Source organism: Talaromyces rugulosus, chromosome III (assembly GCF_013368755.1).
Source record: "Talaromyces rugulosus chromosome III, complete sequence".
NCBI classification, from domain to species: domain Eukaryota; kingdom Fungi; phylum Ascomycota; class Eurotiomycetes; order Eurotiales; family Trichocomaceae; genus Talaromyces; species Talaromyces rugulosus.
Window position 1 is genome coordinate 3,290,153 of NC_049563.1, and position 15,189 is coordinate 3,305,341.

Sequence of the window (15,189 nt, forward strand, 5' to 3'; positions counted from 1 at the left end):
TGGCGCCGAATGCTCGTTAACTCCTGAGTTCTCGTTGGCCCAGAAGATGGTGGCAGGGTCAGATGCCTCAATGGGAAGCTACTACCAACTTAGGAACGTACATTAGTCCTGAACCCCTCTTGATCCCCCCCTCCCATCAGGTTTCGTTCTCTTCGAGACTACCCGTGGTGATTTGACAAGGAAAACTGTTTCCAAAGGTCTAGCGTTGCATTACGAAACTAACAGAAATGGGACCAGTGAGTGCTATCCAATCGCCCAAGCTCGGCTCAGCAAAGGTGGTCACTAGTAATCCAACGATTGTGATGACTAGTTTTCGCCAAAAAGTGAGGACTAAATGTTTATGCACGCTGTCTGTTGTGTGCCCAGGATGCTAGATATGTTACATGCTTACGCAAGCCCTGTAAAGCAGTAACTCTATGGTCGTGAGGCAAGTGAGCGTGAGATAGGAGTGGACAGGTGCCCACTCCTTACTCCCATTCTTATGATATCACTGAAAAAAAGGAATATCCATATATAATAGCTTCAAACGAGCAAACGACATCCTAGTTTGTGTACAGGAAACCAACAACCGCACTCCCCTTACCTCTCGTCTATCAACACCATCGCCTTTGCCCAGACCTTATGCTGGTCGTAGTACTCAGCCTCATCGTTTCCAAAAGCAAGAAGAGCAGGCTGAATAACCACAAGAACTTGCTTGCCATCTAGTCTTGTATCTTCTTCATCAAGACGATGCAGTGCATGGGCACCGACATTTTCTCTACCGTTAAAAAACCGTGACAAGTCCCGGAGAGTTTGATATTTCAAAAAAGATCTTTGTGTCCATAAAGATAGCGCTAGCTGTGCTGCGTAGTAGAAAATATCCTCTAGCATTTTTCTCACCTGCGATGCGCGCTCGTTCGATGGGGTTAATAACAGGTATCTCGCCGGCCCCTGCAGGAAATCCTCTCTGAGCTGAGCTGCCATGCGAGAAAGAGAGCCATGTAGCGCCTTTCCTAGCGGAGAGTCTAGCTGGGAAGCCTTTTCAGAAGTCTGGAAGAGCCGGATTAACTGTGACCGCCAAACATGGGCTTCGGTTTCATCGGCTACATTCCGTTAAAATTTTTGTGTATGAAATGAACCTAGAGAACTCACCTTCCATAATAGCCTGATATAAGTTAAACAATTGAAGCGAGGCTGGGAATATAGTCTGTTCTTGCCCTTCTAGTACAAAGAAGGGGTTGCTAAAAAACTTGCAAAAGACATGTTTAGAGAGCATTGCCTGGACAAACAAAACAGTAATTCGTTCCACAATTTTAGGCGGCATCATCTGCATCAAGTCGTCCCAGTCATGTTGAAGGCAATAGCCGGATAAGTCTGATATAATCTCCTGTTTTTGATCTATCGAAAGCTCCTTTATTCGTTGCTCAGCTGGGGAACTGTTGTTTCTCGCCCATGCTTTCATTTTGTCCCCAAGTCTCAATAGATCATTGCGTGTCTTTTCGTCTCCCTGAGATGTAGATCCGCCCTTGTTCATGAAGCGGAAGACTCGTTCTTGAATTTCGTCCAGTTTCTGCAAGAGGTGTGCATTGGAGTGCTGAAGCTCGTCGAATGCTCTTGATTTTGAATGGATTTGATTATACAGTTCTTGTATAGTTGCTTCACGTTCGCGTAATGCCGCCCCGTAGTCATGAACCGTATCTTCTTGTGTCTCTCGCAACCGCTTCAATTTCCTGAGTAGCTGTTGCTGTTCCACGTCTCTCTCTTTAAGTAAACGACGTAGTGCGTCAGAGTCTGAATTTGCTGCTTCATCTTCAGAGGCAAGTTGATTCGCCTCTTTTATACGTTCGGGTCTGGTTTGAACATCTCGCCTTCTTTGAGAGTTGCCTGGGTAGTGCGGAGTTGCACCCTTGATACGAGGTCATTCCATCAGCAAGTTTCTAGTCTGACATAGGAAATAAAATTCAACTTACAGTCACCGTATTCCGTGCTCCTAGGACTTCTTCCATGGATGCGTCGATGACCGAGCCGGGTTTATCGCAAGCCTCGGATCTAGATGTCGCAGCCGTAGGTTGCCGGCGTGGGTCCTTGGTTTAATTGTTAATTTAAAAAAAACAAAATAGATTCAACCAGATTAAATTCAAAATAATAGACGAAAATACGAAATAAAAGCAAGAAAGACGCGTGGTACATACCTCATGACGCTGCTGAGGCGCTTTTCTATCATCTGTACCACGCTTACGCATCTGATGTGGTGGGCGTGTCCCCTGTGTCTGGTTTACAGACGATGCTTTAGGTAGAAAATTTTGGGCAAATTTCCACATTGAGTACTCAACGGCACAAATATGCCAGCAGTGACCAAGAGTTGGCAATGTGGAGGGAGACGGTTGAGAAGGAAGCTTTGTCGTACTATAGAGGGGGGTGAAATCCGAGAACCAGTTATCAGCAGAAAACTAGGGTCTGACTCGTCAATTCGCGCTTGACAGGGTTTTCCTGCAAGTGCAGTCACATTGGCGCCAACTGGTCACACCAACGTTGCAGTCTTGCAAAAGCAATAACAGCCCAGCGCTATGAACGCGAGTTTAATTGGCTGAATAGCTGCCCCCTGTAAACATTCACTCGATGATCCTGTCCCGCGCAATATTTAAAACCTTCGTCTAATCTCTCTCTATATTTGACAATCGTGTCTTGCTCACTTTTGTTTTACCAGATTGGTTATCGACATGTCCACCGAAATAATAGACAAACAGTTTCAGTCGCTCGCCTTGACTTGGTACCAAAAAAAGATAATTGTTGCTGTTGACTATGGGACAACTTTCACAGGTACTTATATTCATCAATCCTTCTCGATACTGGCAAGACAAACTGAATGGGGGTTATGTCACCAGGAGCTAGTTACGTGAATTCCGAAAGTGGCAGTATAAGCGACATCGTCCTTATCAAGTCATGGCCGGGAACGAGAAGAGACGTTGACCATGCCCTCAAAACTCCTTCTCACATCGCCTACCCAGAAGACAACCAAAAGTTGGGAAAACGGCGATGGGGCTTCCAAGTAGAAACTGGACACAAGTGCTACTCATGGACCAAATTGTTGCTAGACCAGAATATTCCACTCACAAAATACGATGATCCCATGCTGGAGAAAGCGTCCAAATTAGGCATCATGCAATTACCAGAAGGGAAGGACGCAGTAGACGTTGTTGCAGACTTTTTGATGGGAGTATATGAGCATATCATGCATACACTTGAGAAAGGACTCACAAAAGAAATCCTCGACATCTCTGCAATTGAATTCTGGTTTACGATGCCAGCTATTTGGTCTGACAAAGCGCAGGCTTCCACCAGAGAAGCAGCCCAGCGTGCTGGGTTTGGCCAAAGCTCTAGTCGGCCTGGTGACAAAATATTCATGATCACTGAACCTGAAGCTGCTGCTATTGCTGCGCTTACAAGGAGCAAAACTGACATAGTCAGCGCACCTGTTAAAGTAAGAGCTCAAGATCCCGTTAAGGTGGTATATTGACAATAGATTTACAGGCTAGAGATGGTGTCTTAGTTTGTGATTGTGGGGGGGGGACCGTTGTATGTAGCACGAACCGCCATAGATATCACCAGGATACAAATATGTACGAGGAGACGCACGCTAACTACAGAAGGATATCACAACGTATCTCATAACAGGAACAGATCCTATTTTATCCTTCGAAGAGCTCTGTACTGGGACAGGTGAGTACTCCGCTTCACAAGAAATCAACCACCGATGACAAGATATAGGCGGGAAATGCGGTTCAACCGCCCTTGACAGGAACTTTTACCTACTGATGTCCAAACGGTTTGGGGATGCTTTTGATGAGCTGTCAATGAAAAAAAAAGGCCCTGGAAGCGACTTCATGGGACACTTTGAGCGTTTAAAGAAGGATTTCGGTGCAGATACAATCGAAACCACATACGAAATGGCCCTCAATATGCGGTCTTCAGATTTCGACCCCAAGTATTATGACGATGACGAGGGCGTTGTTCTTATATCTGAGTAAGAATGGATGATAAAGGATCCCCCTTAGAAATCTAACCTCCTTCAATTGAAAAACCGTACTGACTTCTATCAATAGCCAGGACCTGCGAGACATTTTTGACCCGGTTATAAATCAAATTCTAGACCTCATCACAACACAGATAGAAGACGCCAACAAGGAGTTGCAACGCGATGCTATCAACGTACGTACAATAGTTTTTCTTGTAACCAAAATCAATATCCTGCTCACAATTATTAGAGAATAATTCTGGTTGGTGGTTTCGGGGATTCCGAATATCTATTGCAGGCCGTCAGAAGAACATTTGGTGGGGATAGGAACATATCCATTACTGTGCCAAGCAATCCGTGAGTGTGTAGTTTTCTTTTGTATGGAATATTCAGCTTACAATATACTCAGACAGGCTACCATTGCTCAAGGAGCTGCACTTCGTGGATTACAAGGCATTCGATCGACGGTGAAAATATGTCGTCGGCATTATGGATTTTCCTGGGGTACGGATTTTCGTCCCGGTATTGACAATGAGAAGGATGCCTATTGGGACGAATTTAACCAAAGAAAGATGGTGTCAGGCAGAATGAAATGGCTGATTCGGAAGGTATGCTCCGCTAAATTTTGACCGTTTAAGGAAACCTTCTAAGGTCCTAACCTCGAATATAAGGGCCAAAAATACCATGAAAATGACTCACAGAAAGTAACAATATATCGGAAGCATTATCCGGGGGATTCACTAAAAAAGCATGTTGAGCTATACTGCTGCAATCCTACGGAAGCCCCGGATCGTGTTGAGCATCCTAGTAAGTTACAAAAAATGGTACGAGTCATCCATAGCTTATAATATCCAGGTGTTCAGGTTGTTGGTAGAATTGAAACTGATTTCACGCACGTCGGCCTCTCCAAATTCGCTAGCAAATTCATTAACAGGAAGTGCGTGTATTTATTACAATATTCACTAGAGGTGACATTCGGCGCCCAAGAAGGTATCTTGCAATTTGAGGCGGTCTCAAGCGGGCATGTTATAGGAAAAAGCAGTATCAGCTTCAGTAAGGCGACTTACTACTGATGGATATTTGTCCAAACTGGTGGGAAAACTGTTGAGGTGCTCACATGAGAGTTATTTTTACCTTTTCATATAAGAAATTTTAGTTGCATACTGAGCATCAATTCAAGATGTCATGAGCATTAATCTTTTCATAGATAGTGTTGTATATATATTATCTATATAGTCCATATATGTAGCGTCCCCAATCAAAATGTGCGTTGAAATGAAGACGCTACCCAAATTTGCAAGTTCACATGGAAACTCATTATTGTGCTGAAGATATTTCCTGGGTTGCGAATAGGGCAGCGATAACTTTAAGCATTTTACTATATAATTTCTTCGTACTCAAACTAGTTTCTATTTTAATCTAATTTTTGGGCGTGATACCGCGCAAAGCGCGGTGCCGGCGCCTCAGTATCTGATTCGAATATATTTCTAAATATCTTTGAAAAATTTACTATATAATGACATCACTGGAAGCAGCGCTATTAAATAAGTGAAGCAATGATCTCAAATCTCGAAGCGGTGCTTCGATATAAGGGACTATACAGGGACACTCATTTACCATCATGTATCTAGAAGATCGCGATATATTTTCATATCAAATAGCATACTACTATTACTCTTCAAAAATCTCAATGATGAATGCTTAAATATCGCTTAGTTGTCTGCCCGCGAAAATGCGCATTAGTCTCGGCGGCGGCACGTGGACGGCTGAATCCCACAATCCACACACTCATCCATCCAGATGTCCTCAAAAGCTGGACGCAGCAAATCAGTCTCTATTGTGTAATGCCCATACCAATTGGATAAAATGGCCCTTGCCACGAAACGGCTACGCCACCAAGACTACACAGTCGCATGGGTGTGCGCCTTGCCGCTGGAGATGGCTGTCGCCGAAGCTATGCTCGACGAGAAGCACCAGAGTTTACCCACCAGCCCCGGCGACGATAACTCATATATACTTGGCTCGGTTTTTGCACACAACATTGTGATTGCCTGTCTGCCTTCAGGAATCTATGGAACAACGTCGGCGGCAACGCTGGCCTCGCAAATAAGAACCACTTTCCAGTCTATCCGCTTTGGCTTGATGGTTGGTATCGGCGGAGGTGTTCCAAGCGCAGAACATGATATCCGTCTAGGCGATATTGTTGTCAGCAAACCGACCCGCGATTTCGGTGGTGTCATCCAATTCGATTACGGAAAAACGACTGCTGGTGGGCAATTTGAGCGCACCGGGGTTTTAAACAAGCCTCCTTCGGTGCTTCTCACTGCGATCTCGAGGATCCAGGCAGCGCATATGTCATCACCCAGTCAGGTCCCACTGTTTCTAGATGACGCAGCTACTAGAAATACATCTATGAAGGTGAATTTCACATACTGTGGGGAGGAGCAAGACCAATTATTTGAGTTTGACTACGAACATGTTGAGTCCCAAAGTACCTGCGACAAATGCGACCATACCAAACTCATTACGCGGAGTATCAGAGAAGGAAAAGCCCCTCATGTCCATTATGGGCTAATTGCATCGGGAAATCAAGTGATGAAGTATGGACAGATTAGGAACAAACTGGCACAGGAGTTAGGTATTTTATGTTTTGAGATGGAGGCAGCAGGCTTGATGGATAGTTTCCCATGCCTAGTTGTGAGAGGCATTTGTGACTATTCCGACTCACATAAGAATAAACAATGGCAGCCATACGCGGCCGCTACGGCGGCTGCGTATGCAAAAGAGCTGCTTTCAGCGATCCACGCAAGCCGAGTTACAGAAGCACCAATAAGCCTTTATGAAAGTGACCCTCAGGTTCAGATGCGATCCTTTTCAAATTGGGTATCTCTGAAAAGCGGTGTGTTGTCCCTAGGGAGATAGAAATGAAGAAATCCAGACTAAAATTACGCAGATATCGAGGATGACAAAACCATTTTCGAGCGGATTTCAACCTACGACCACGAGAAAGCTCACCAGCGACTATCCCGCAAAAGACTTGTGGGCACAACCCAGTGGTTCTTAGATCATCCAGAATTCAAAGCCTGGTTTGAAAACAAATTTACACGTTTATGGTGTTCCGGAAAAAGTAAGTCAAGTTCTTGTTTCTGGACCACCTCAAGTTTATAAGCTTAACAATGATACTAGTTGGATCCGGTAAAACGATAATAGCGTGAGTATTGCAATATTTATTGAAATCAGAATTACAGATCTAAATACCGGAATAGGGCTTCGGTGGTAGAAGCTGCAAAGCACCGTTCGCCTTCAATGCAAGCTCCTACCATTTTCTTCTACTGCGAGGAAGTGCAACATGCTTCCTTGGAAGGGTCATATGTTCTTTCAAGTCTTATTAAACAACTATGTGCAATCATAAAACAAATAAACAGGCCCTTTCCGGAAGATATAAAATCAAAACTTGTCAAATACTTTGGACACGAGCGAATTCGGCCAGAATTTGAGGACCTAGAAGATATTTTTACTCATCTTTTTCGTTTGACACCGAATACCATATATGTTGTGGATGGAATCGACAGTCTAGACCGAACACATAGTGCACGGCTTTTAAAGGTTTTCCGATTGCTCTTCAATGGCCGGACTTCATCGCATGGCTCAAGAATTCTCTTGCTTAGCAGAGACCAAATTCCAGGTTATATCGACGTCACTGCGATTATACCAGGAATTCGACGAATCTCCACCTCGTCCAATGTTTCACGAGATATTAAAGTTTACATTGAAGCGAGCATCGCTGATAAGTCGATGGAGAGGAAGCTCACGGATGATTCGGGATTACTAGAAGAGATAAAGCAGGTACTTCTGTCCGAGTCTTCGGAAATGTAAAGTTGCACCTTTTCGAGAATGGCTTTATTCAAGTCCCATGCTAACTAGCATAGGTTTCTATGGGTATACCTTCAACTGGAAATTCTATGGAACACATGTTTCACTGATGCAGGAATTCGTTCATCCTTGAGCCAACTCCCAAAAGGATTGGAAGAAACCTATTGCCGTTGCATTGAAAGAATCGCCTTTTCTGAGACATGCGCGCTCAAAGTACTCAAATGGGTCAGCTTTGCGACCTATCCGTTGCATATAGAAGAATTGAGAGAAGCTGTCGCATTTGACATTGAGGACGATTCATGGGATGCTGCAAAAATACCAAGAGCGGAGTTTATTATTGGTTGCTGTGCTAATCTCGTCGTTGTTGACCCTACTGATAACTGCGTTCGTTTTGCCCATTCTTCAGTTAGACAATTTCTCGACAATAACCGAGAGAATTACATTTTGGGATATCCACAGAGCGCAGAAGAGGGTCAGCTTGAGTGTGGCGAGCTTTGCATTGCTTATCTTTCCTTCTCGAACTTTGGTCTCGAACTGGTGAATCCAGATAATCAGACCGTGGCTATCAATGTTCCAATATCAACACCCATTAGTTTAGCAGGCGAATCTCTCGGTCCACCATTTACCAAACTCTTCTCCAAGGTTTGGAAAACCAAGACGTCTCCAATGCCCTTGGAGTTTCGTCGACTGCAGCCAATCCCAAAACCTGGCGTGGCTCAATATCGGTTTCTAAACTATGCGGCGGCAAATTGGGCACTGCAAACCAAACATATCAAGGTCAAATCGCCAATGTGGCACAAATTTAAGCAGCTTGCCTTTACTTTTAATGAGTCTTGGAATTTTCACCCGTGGATGTCTGGTGGCCGCTCGGCACTGTCTCGTCTGCATAGTCTCTTTGGGTGGGCTGTTAAAGAACAACATATTCCGCTTTTAACCCTCGCAACCAATTCAAAAAAAGACATAAAAGAAGTCTGTGATATTCCCCTTATTGACGAAGGTATTCCAGCGCTCCATGTTGCCGCCAAATTCGGGTATAAGCAAGTGCTCAAAGTCCTGTTGAATATATGCACAGTCAACCGATTTGATAAAGATGGATTTACAGCCTTGCATCATGCAGTTATGAAAAGTCAGCTCGGTACAGTGAAAATGCTTTCAAGTGCACCGGGGGTGGATATAGATGCTCGATCGTCAAAAAGTTTTCAACGTTCACCTCTTTGGGTAGCCGCCCACCACGGGCGTCTCGGAATTGCGACTGTTCTGATTAACAGAGGGGCAAATTTGAACGTAAAAGATGCCACATCCGGCCGAACACCTCTATTTTGCGCTGTGGAGTGTGGCAACTTTGGTCTTGTGGAGGTTCTACTCCATAACGGATGCGACGCCAACTCTGAAGACTCTCGCCGCAGAACACCTTTTTTTCAAGCTATGAAAAATAACGATCCTATAACTTCCAGATTACTTCTTGAAAAGACTTTCATTGCGGAAGGACGTGGTTTAATGCTGTTGTTGGCTGCGGAGAATAACTTCGAAACAATAATGGAGTTACTTCTGGTTAATTCGACACGCACGGAAAGATTGTTTAGGGATAGCAAAGGACTAACTCCATTACACTTGGCTGTGAGAAACGGATTTGAGACAATCACGCGTCAAATTATTACTCATTCTGGCCAGGAGGAGAGAACTTCCAAGGATAATGAAGGACTGAATCCATTACACTGGGCTGCAAGAAACGGATTTGAGACAATCACACGTCTAATTCTACTTGATTCTGGCCGGGAGGAGAGAAATTCCAAGGATAATGAAGGACTAACCCCATTACACTGGGCTGCAAGAAACGGATCTGAGACAAAAATGAAAGAGCTTCTTGTCTACGCAAACCCCCAGAACATATCTGCCAGGGATTTGTGTGGGAGGCATGCACTACATTTTGCTGTAATGCATGGCCATATACGAGCGGTACTAGCTCTGCTTGAAAAAATGACAAATATTGACTGTGTGGATAATTGGGGTCAAACACCTCTGATGCTGGCTGTTCAAAACAATATTATATCGATCATCGAACTACTGGTGGAAAGGGGAGCAGAACCAGGATTCCGAGACGATCTTGAAAGATCTCCGTTATCCTTTGCTAAGACGACGGCAGTGATGAACATCCTTTACAATGACTTTACACCTGACCGCTATCCTTTAATATGGGCTGTGGTGGAAGGAAACGAAGAGGAGGTAGCTTCCCTCCTTGAGCAGGACATCGATCCAGATGACATAGGCCCAGGGGGTTACACAGCGCTATATTGGGCCACTAGAAACAAGGACAAAGCAATCATCAAATTATTGGAGAAATAATACACCGCCTAGAGTAAGGAAAAATCGCGGTGGAAAGGCTATTCATTGAAAATGGTGCCGGTGCAGCACCGAGAGAACATATTCTGTTCATACGGCACTTATTACGGCCGCTGAGGAAGAAGATACGGTGGAATTGAACTCTCTTTTTTTCGAAAAGGACGGTATAGACACTCCGTGTTTGGGTGACGGAGCAGATGATTACTATTAGGCTGTGGTACATGTAAAGGGGCATTTTGATTGTATAGCCCAATTGTATGATTTTACTTACGAAAAACTATGTACTATATATACTGGCATTGCATTGAGATTGTTAAATATCTACGGCTACAATATCAATTGATATCTATTCATTATTATGTTTCTAGTGTCAGGCATTGATGTTATATTGTCTGTTGGGAGATCTAACTTGTGATTTCATAGTTCATATCTTGATATAGCTCCCATACATGTAGTGACAGCAATAATGTATGTTAAGAGTGAATAGATATAATTATGTGTATACCGCTATTTCAGCTAAAGCTATAATACTCTCTTTGTTTTTTTAATTTTTTCTTTTTCTAGTTTATTTCATGCAAGTCTACGAAAATGCGCCTTCTGCTCCTCGCTTTCCCTTCAAGAACTATCTCTGGCAAATCTCGATAAGTCCAATTGACAGATATCATACCTGAGCGAGGGGTGTTAGAGTCTGGTGGATATGACGACCCTCACCATATAGCATTCATTAGTCATGAGGAAGTCGAGAATGGTTAGGTTGAGAAAGACAGTGAGATGCCAGATAGAGTCCCATTCGATTAGCTAAAGCCTGCAAATGCTCGCTACATTCCTGGTATTAGAAGCTGACAAGGGCTGCTTTATAGTTGCAGTAATCATCGCTGTAAATGACATTGGTATATATTCTATCCAAAACATTAGTTCTCTATGTTTTTAACTTGTTCTATCTGCCACAGCCTGCAGCTTCGCCATAACTGCCTCGTCGGCCTCGGCTTCTTGCCACATGCCTATATCCAAGTTCGATTCGACTAATATTCCACACCGCACCTTATCCCATAATATAGTTGTAATCGGAGAGTCCAGCTCCCAAAACTTATTCTTGCCCGATTTTTTCATTTTCGTAACCAAGCCCTGACCGCCACGACGAAATCCATTATTATTCGCTAGGTACTGGCGTAGGCATCGAAGACCGGCTTTGTACGAGACTTCAACAACTATCAAAGCTGTAAGAACCAAAACAAAGGTCGCCCACCAGGCCAAATCAGTACCAAAGCCATGCGCAAATCCATCCTTCACGTCAAAGGGGGTAAGGTTCGACGAGTAAATGCCAGATAAAAACGCATTCCAGGCCCACCAGCCCGCAAATGTGATGAAAAAAGACGCATAGACTATGACTGTCTTGCGGTGTGTTTCCAGCAACAGAAGCTTGATGTTCTGCCACGCGATACCGAGACTGAAGCACAAGTTTCCCAGTGCAAATGCACCATTGTCGCCCATGTGATGGCCCCATGCAGCCCACACGATGAACCAGACCGCAAGCCCTTCCGCAGCCGCAAGAGCCATCCACCAGATATAGATGTATAGATTCAAGGCCTTGTTTCTGATGCCATATGTGTACAGCTCCGGGACGGCCAGTAAGGTGGCTGCCTCCAAATCCTGCTCGAATATACCAGGTACAATGACGCACAGGGATGTGAAGAGCGTGTTGAGCACCGTCAGTGACCAATTTTCGTACAAGCTGGAACCAGTATAGCCATCGTAGCGCTGATAGAGGGCTTGCATCATATAAAAGAAAAACTCCTTAAAAAAAGTCCACAGGATAAACTTGGCAGTGCGGATATAGTTCCAGCGGCCATGTACCAGGAGTAATCGCTGCAAGAAGCGGAATTGGGCAATGCTATAGTCTGCAACGCGTGCTGCTTGTAGTCCTTCTTTCCCAGAAATACCGACCCCCACGTGCGAGTCTTGGATCATGGCAATATCATTCCCGCCGTCTCCAATCGCCAGCGTTAGAGCTTTTGGGAGGGAAGAGCGAACACCCCGAATAATGCCGGCCTTTTGAGCTGGGCTGGCGCGGCAGCAAATAACAGAGTCCACTTGGGAGATCAGCTGGTAGAATTTCTTGCACAGAACGGCGTCCTTCTCAATCACACCTAGCGTGTTCCCATCAATGGCTGTGACGTGATGGCGGTTGGGGTCAAGCGGGATTGAGTACATCAAATCCTGCATCTGGTCCGCGATGCATTCTGGCTTGGATACATCTAGGACGAAAAGCTCCGATAGCGGCTTGCAGATGCCCGCAGCATAAGCGATATTAATAGCCGTCTCACGTTTATCGCCCGTCAACATCCAGATTTTTATTTGCGCTCGTTGGAGCTTGTCAATCGTCTCCGGTACACCTCTTTGAAGCTTGTCCTCGATGGCCGACGCTCCGAGTAATTCGAGATTTGTCTCAATCATGTCACCGGCCGCGTCGATCATATCCTTTCGGTTAGTTAGTGATGTTGTCGCTTCCGAGTAATGCTGCTTCCAGGCAAGGAAGTCGGAATCCGATATTGTCCTGTGCGCATAGAGCAGCGTTCGTAGACCCTCGGTGGCAAAGTCATCCATATGTCCGAAGCATCGACTGAAGATGGCTGATTCGTCCATCAATTCGACTCCGTTGTGTATATCCGCGTCTATGCTGTCATTTGTCATCGCATCGACCGAGAATCGGAACTCGATATCCTCCAACGGAATCGGTCGAGAAGTATGCTCATTCACCAAGCCCTGCTGGCTCGACGGCAGACTCGCTCCATTATTATCGTAATCACGTTTGAAATCCGCTCGGACCTGCTGACTCTCCCATAGCTCGTCGCGCTCATACTGCCTGCTCTGACGGACATCCAGTGATTTCCGCATCGCGAGCGAAGATTGTTCTAGACGAGGCACAATCACTGAATCCGCACCTTTACAGATCAGCCAGATCTTGCCGTCTGGACAGCGCAGGATAATAGACATGCGCTTCCGCTTGCTGGTGAAAGGAATTATGTCTAGAATTTCGTATTGTTGGTCCTCTTCCTTTTCATCTTCTTCCCTTTCTTGGCTGTCGGCGTTCCTATCCGTCAGCCGTAGTGTGATGGTCCGTGATGATCTTGATATGAGGGTGTATCCAAGCTCATGTGCGGCTCGCACAAGAGCTACTTCGTCGGGCGAAGGTGATTCAAAATCGCTGTGGCCTGCAGCATCTGTTTGCGGGAGTGCTGTATGACACAATGCCATTCCAAGAATAAAGTCCCGTGCCCGTTTCGAAAAAGGCAGGTCGGGGTATAGACGTATGTGATCTGTAAGTTGAGAACTTGTGAAATCGCGCTCTTCTGGAGTTGTATCTTGATCATCGCAAGCAGCATTTTTTCCGTTATCAGATTGAGAAGGCTGCTGCTGGTGGTGGTGTGAAAAAGTCAAGCCCGCAATACTCATCTTGCGAAAATTCATGACATTTTCCGTCAGAGTTCCAGTCTTGTCGCTGAATATATGGCTCACTTGGCCCAGATTCTCGAGGATGGTGTTTGTGTTGCATGTCATGTGTCTGTCGGATTCAGGATCGTACATTCCGACATCGCTTTGTACCAATAACATTTGGCCGACCTTGACGACTTCGAGAGAAATGTACATTGCCAATGGAATGACGTTGTTAAACATGATCAAAAACCCAATGACAATGTCCCGGAAACTGATGGAAGCGTTATAGCTTGCGCTAATCAGATACCAGGCTTGAACTTCCTGCCGCCGATGCCACATTAGGTACCCCATGGAACAGCCAACGGAGAGCAAGACGACGTAGAGGATGAGAGTAAGAACGATATGGTTTGAAGTACGCTCTAAGCGTGGCTTTTTAGCCTTTGGATGGTGACTAGCATTCATGCGGATCTTGCACTCTTCGCCAGTATTTATCACCATGCCAGTCGCGAACGTGGTATTTCGAAGCACTGAGCCCCGAAAGATGACATGATCGAGTGTGAGGGGGAGAGTCTTGTCGTCGGAAATGACAACGCGGCCATTGAAATCGTACAAATCCATATTAGGGTCTTCAACAGAGAAGTTGGCAGTAGTGCTCTTGATGCCCTGGATTGAGCTGCAATGCTCAAAATCATGCAGGGCCTGTCTGATCTTGAGATTTGTCTCTCCGTCCAGAGCCATGGTCTCGATATATGCCACGCCATTCTCATTGCTCGCGTACAAGAGTACAATGTCTGCTGGCGCCGGATCATCACGTTTCAGACGGACGATGTCGCCAACCTTGATATCGCGCCACTTTACCGCCGTCCATTCATACATGTCATCCGTGTCCTCTTCAAGTGGTAAGAAATCGCTCCGACTTTTTTGATTCGATTGAAGAAATTGGGGGAATAATGGACTTTCTGTGACCACCTTGCAAAGGGACTGGACTAGCCCGGCAGCAATTGCTGCCGCCGCTGCTGCTGTCTGCCCCTTTGGCCGAAGTACATACGCCAAGTTGGCATTCTCTACTTTATCCAAACGATGGCGTCGATAGTCATCGAAGCCCTCTTTTGCGATAGTTAGACAGATGAAAAACAACAGAGGCAAGATAGTAGTGTAGCTCCCCGTGGTGCTGATACCGGGGATAGCCTGGGGGATGCCTATGGCGATAAAGAACATGTTGTTTAGGCGCGTAGCCTGGAAGAAAAACTGCTTTGGTAAAAAATCCCATATTGTATATCGCGAGGATCTGATGCTGTTGGAAACATATGCATGGTCAGTTGTTACATGTGACGGGCCCGGGCGCAGTGGGATATGTCGGCCATGCGGTGACGTTGCGCCGTCCCTCTGGCGATAAACGAGTCGGCGGAAGACTCGGACAATAAGGGTATGGGTCCGGTCGTATATATTATTGACAATGGGGGGCTGTATTTCCTCGGTGGGCACCTCGAGGGTAGAAGATGGCGTAGTCTTCTTCATGGTGGTTTTTCAGACCATCCGGGATTTCC

General features: G+C 45.4%; 4 protein-coding genes across 4 annotated transcripts; 2 read left to right on the forward strand and 2 right to left on the reverse strand.

Moving 5' to 3' along the window:
* Positions 1–579: 579 nt before the first annotated feature.
* Positions 580–2,222, reverse strand: TRUGW13939_06006 (uncharacterized protein; the record flags this gene model as incomplete). Its single annotated transcript, XM_035489163.1, has 4 exons — positions 580–1,082; positions 1,132–1,885; positions 1,950–2,063; positions 2,172–2,222. 4 exons carry the CDS (start codon positions 2,220–2,222, stop codon positions 580–582), a joined length of 1,422 nt encoding a protein of 473 aa, XP_035345056.1.
* Positions 2,223–2,699: 477 nt separating this feature from the next.
* On the forward strand, positions 2,700–5,067 carry TRUGW13939_06007 (uncharacterized protein; the record flags this gene model as incomplete). The annotated part of the gene is made up of 10 exons (XM_035489164.1): positions 2,700–2,799; positions 2,865–3,460; positions 3,511–3,555; positions 3,627–3,699; positions 3,748–4,003; positions 4,083–4,188; positions 4,245–4,351; positions 4,404–4,602; positions 4,666–4,801; positions 4,850–5,067. The coding sequence occupies 10 exons, from the start codon at positions 2,700–2,702 to the stop codon at positions 5,065–5,067; spliced, it is 1,836 nt and encodes a 611-aa protein (XP_035345057.1).
* Positions 5,068–5,860: 793 nt separating this feature from the next.
* On the forward strand, positions 5,861–10,210 carry TRUGW13939_06008 (uncharacterized protein; the record flags this gene model as incomplete). The annotated part of the gene is made up of 5 exons (XM_035489165.1): positions 5,861–6,893; positions 6,948–7,121; positions 7,181–7,205; positions 7,261–7,866; positions 7,924–10,210. 5 exons carry the CDS (start codon positions 5,861–5,863, stop codon positions 10,208–10,210), a joined length of 4,125 nt encoding a protein of 1,374 aa, XP_035345058.1.
* A 924-nt stretch (positions 10,211–11,134) lies between these two features.
* Positions 11,135–15,160, reverse strand: TRUGW13939_06009 (uncharacterized protein; the record flags this gene model as incomplete). The annotated part of the gene is made up of 1 exon (XM_035489166.1): positions 11,135–15,160. The coding sequence occupies one exon, from the start codon at positions 15,158–15,160 to the stop codon at positions 11,135–11,137; it is 4,026 nt and encodes a 1,341-aa protein (XP_035345059.1).
* Positions 15,161–15,189: the final 29 nt, after the last annotated feature.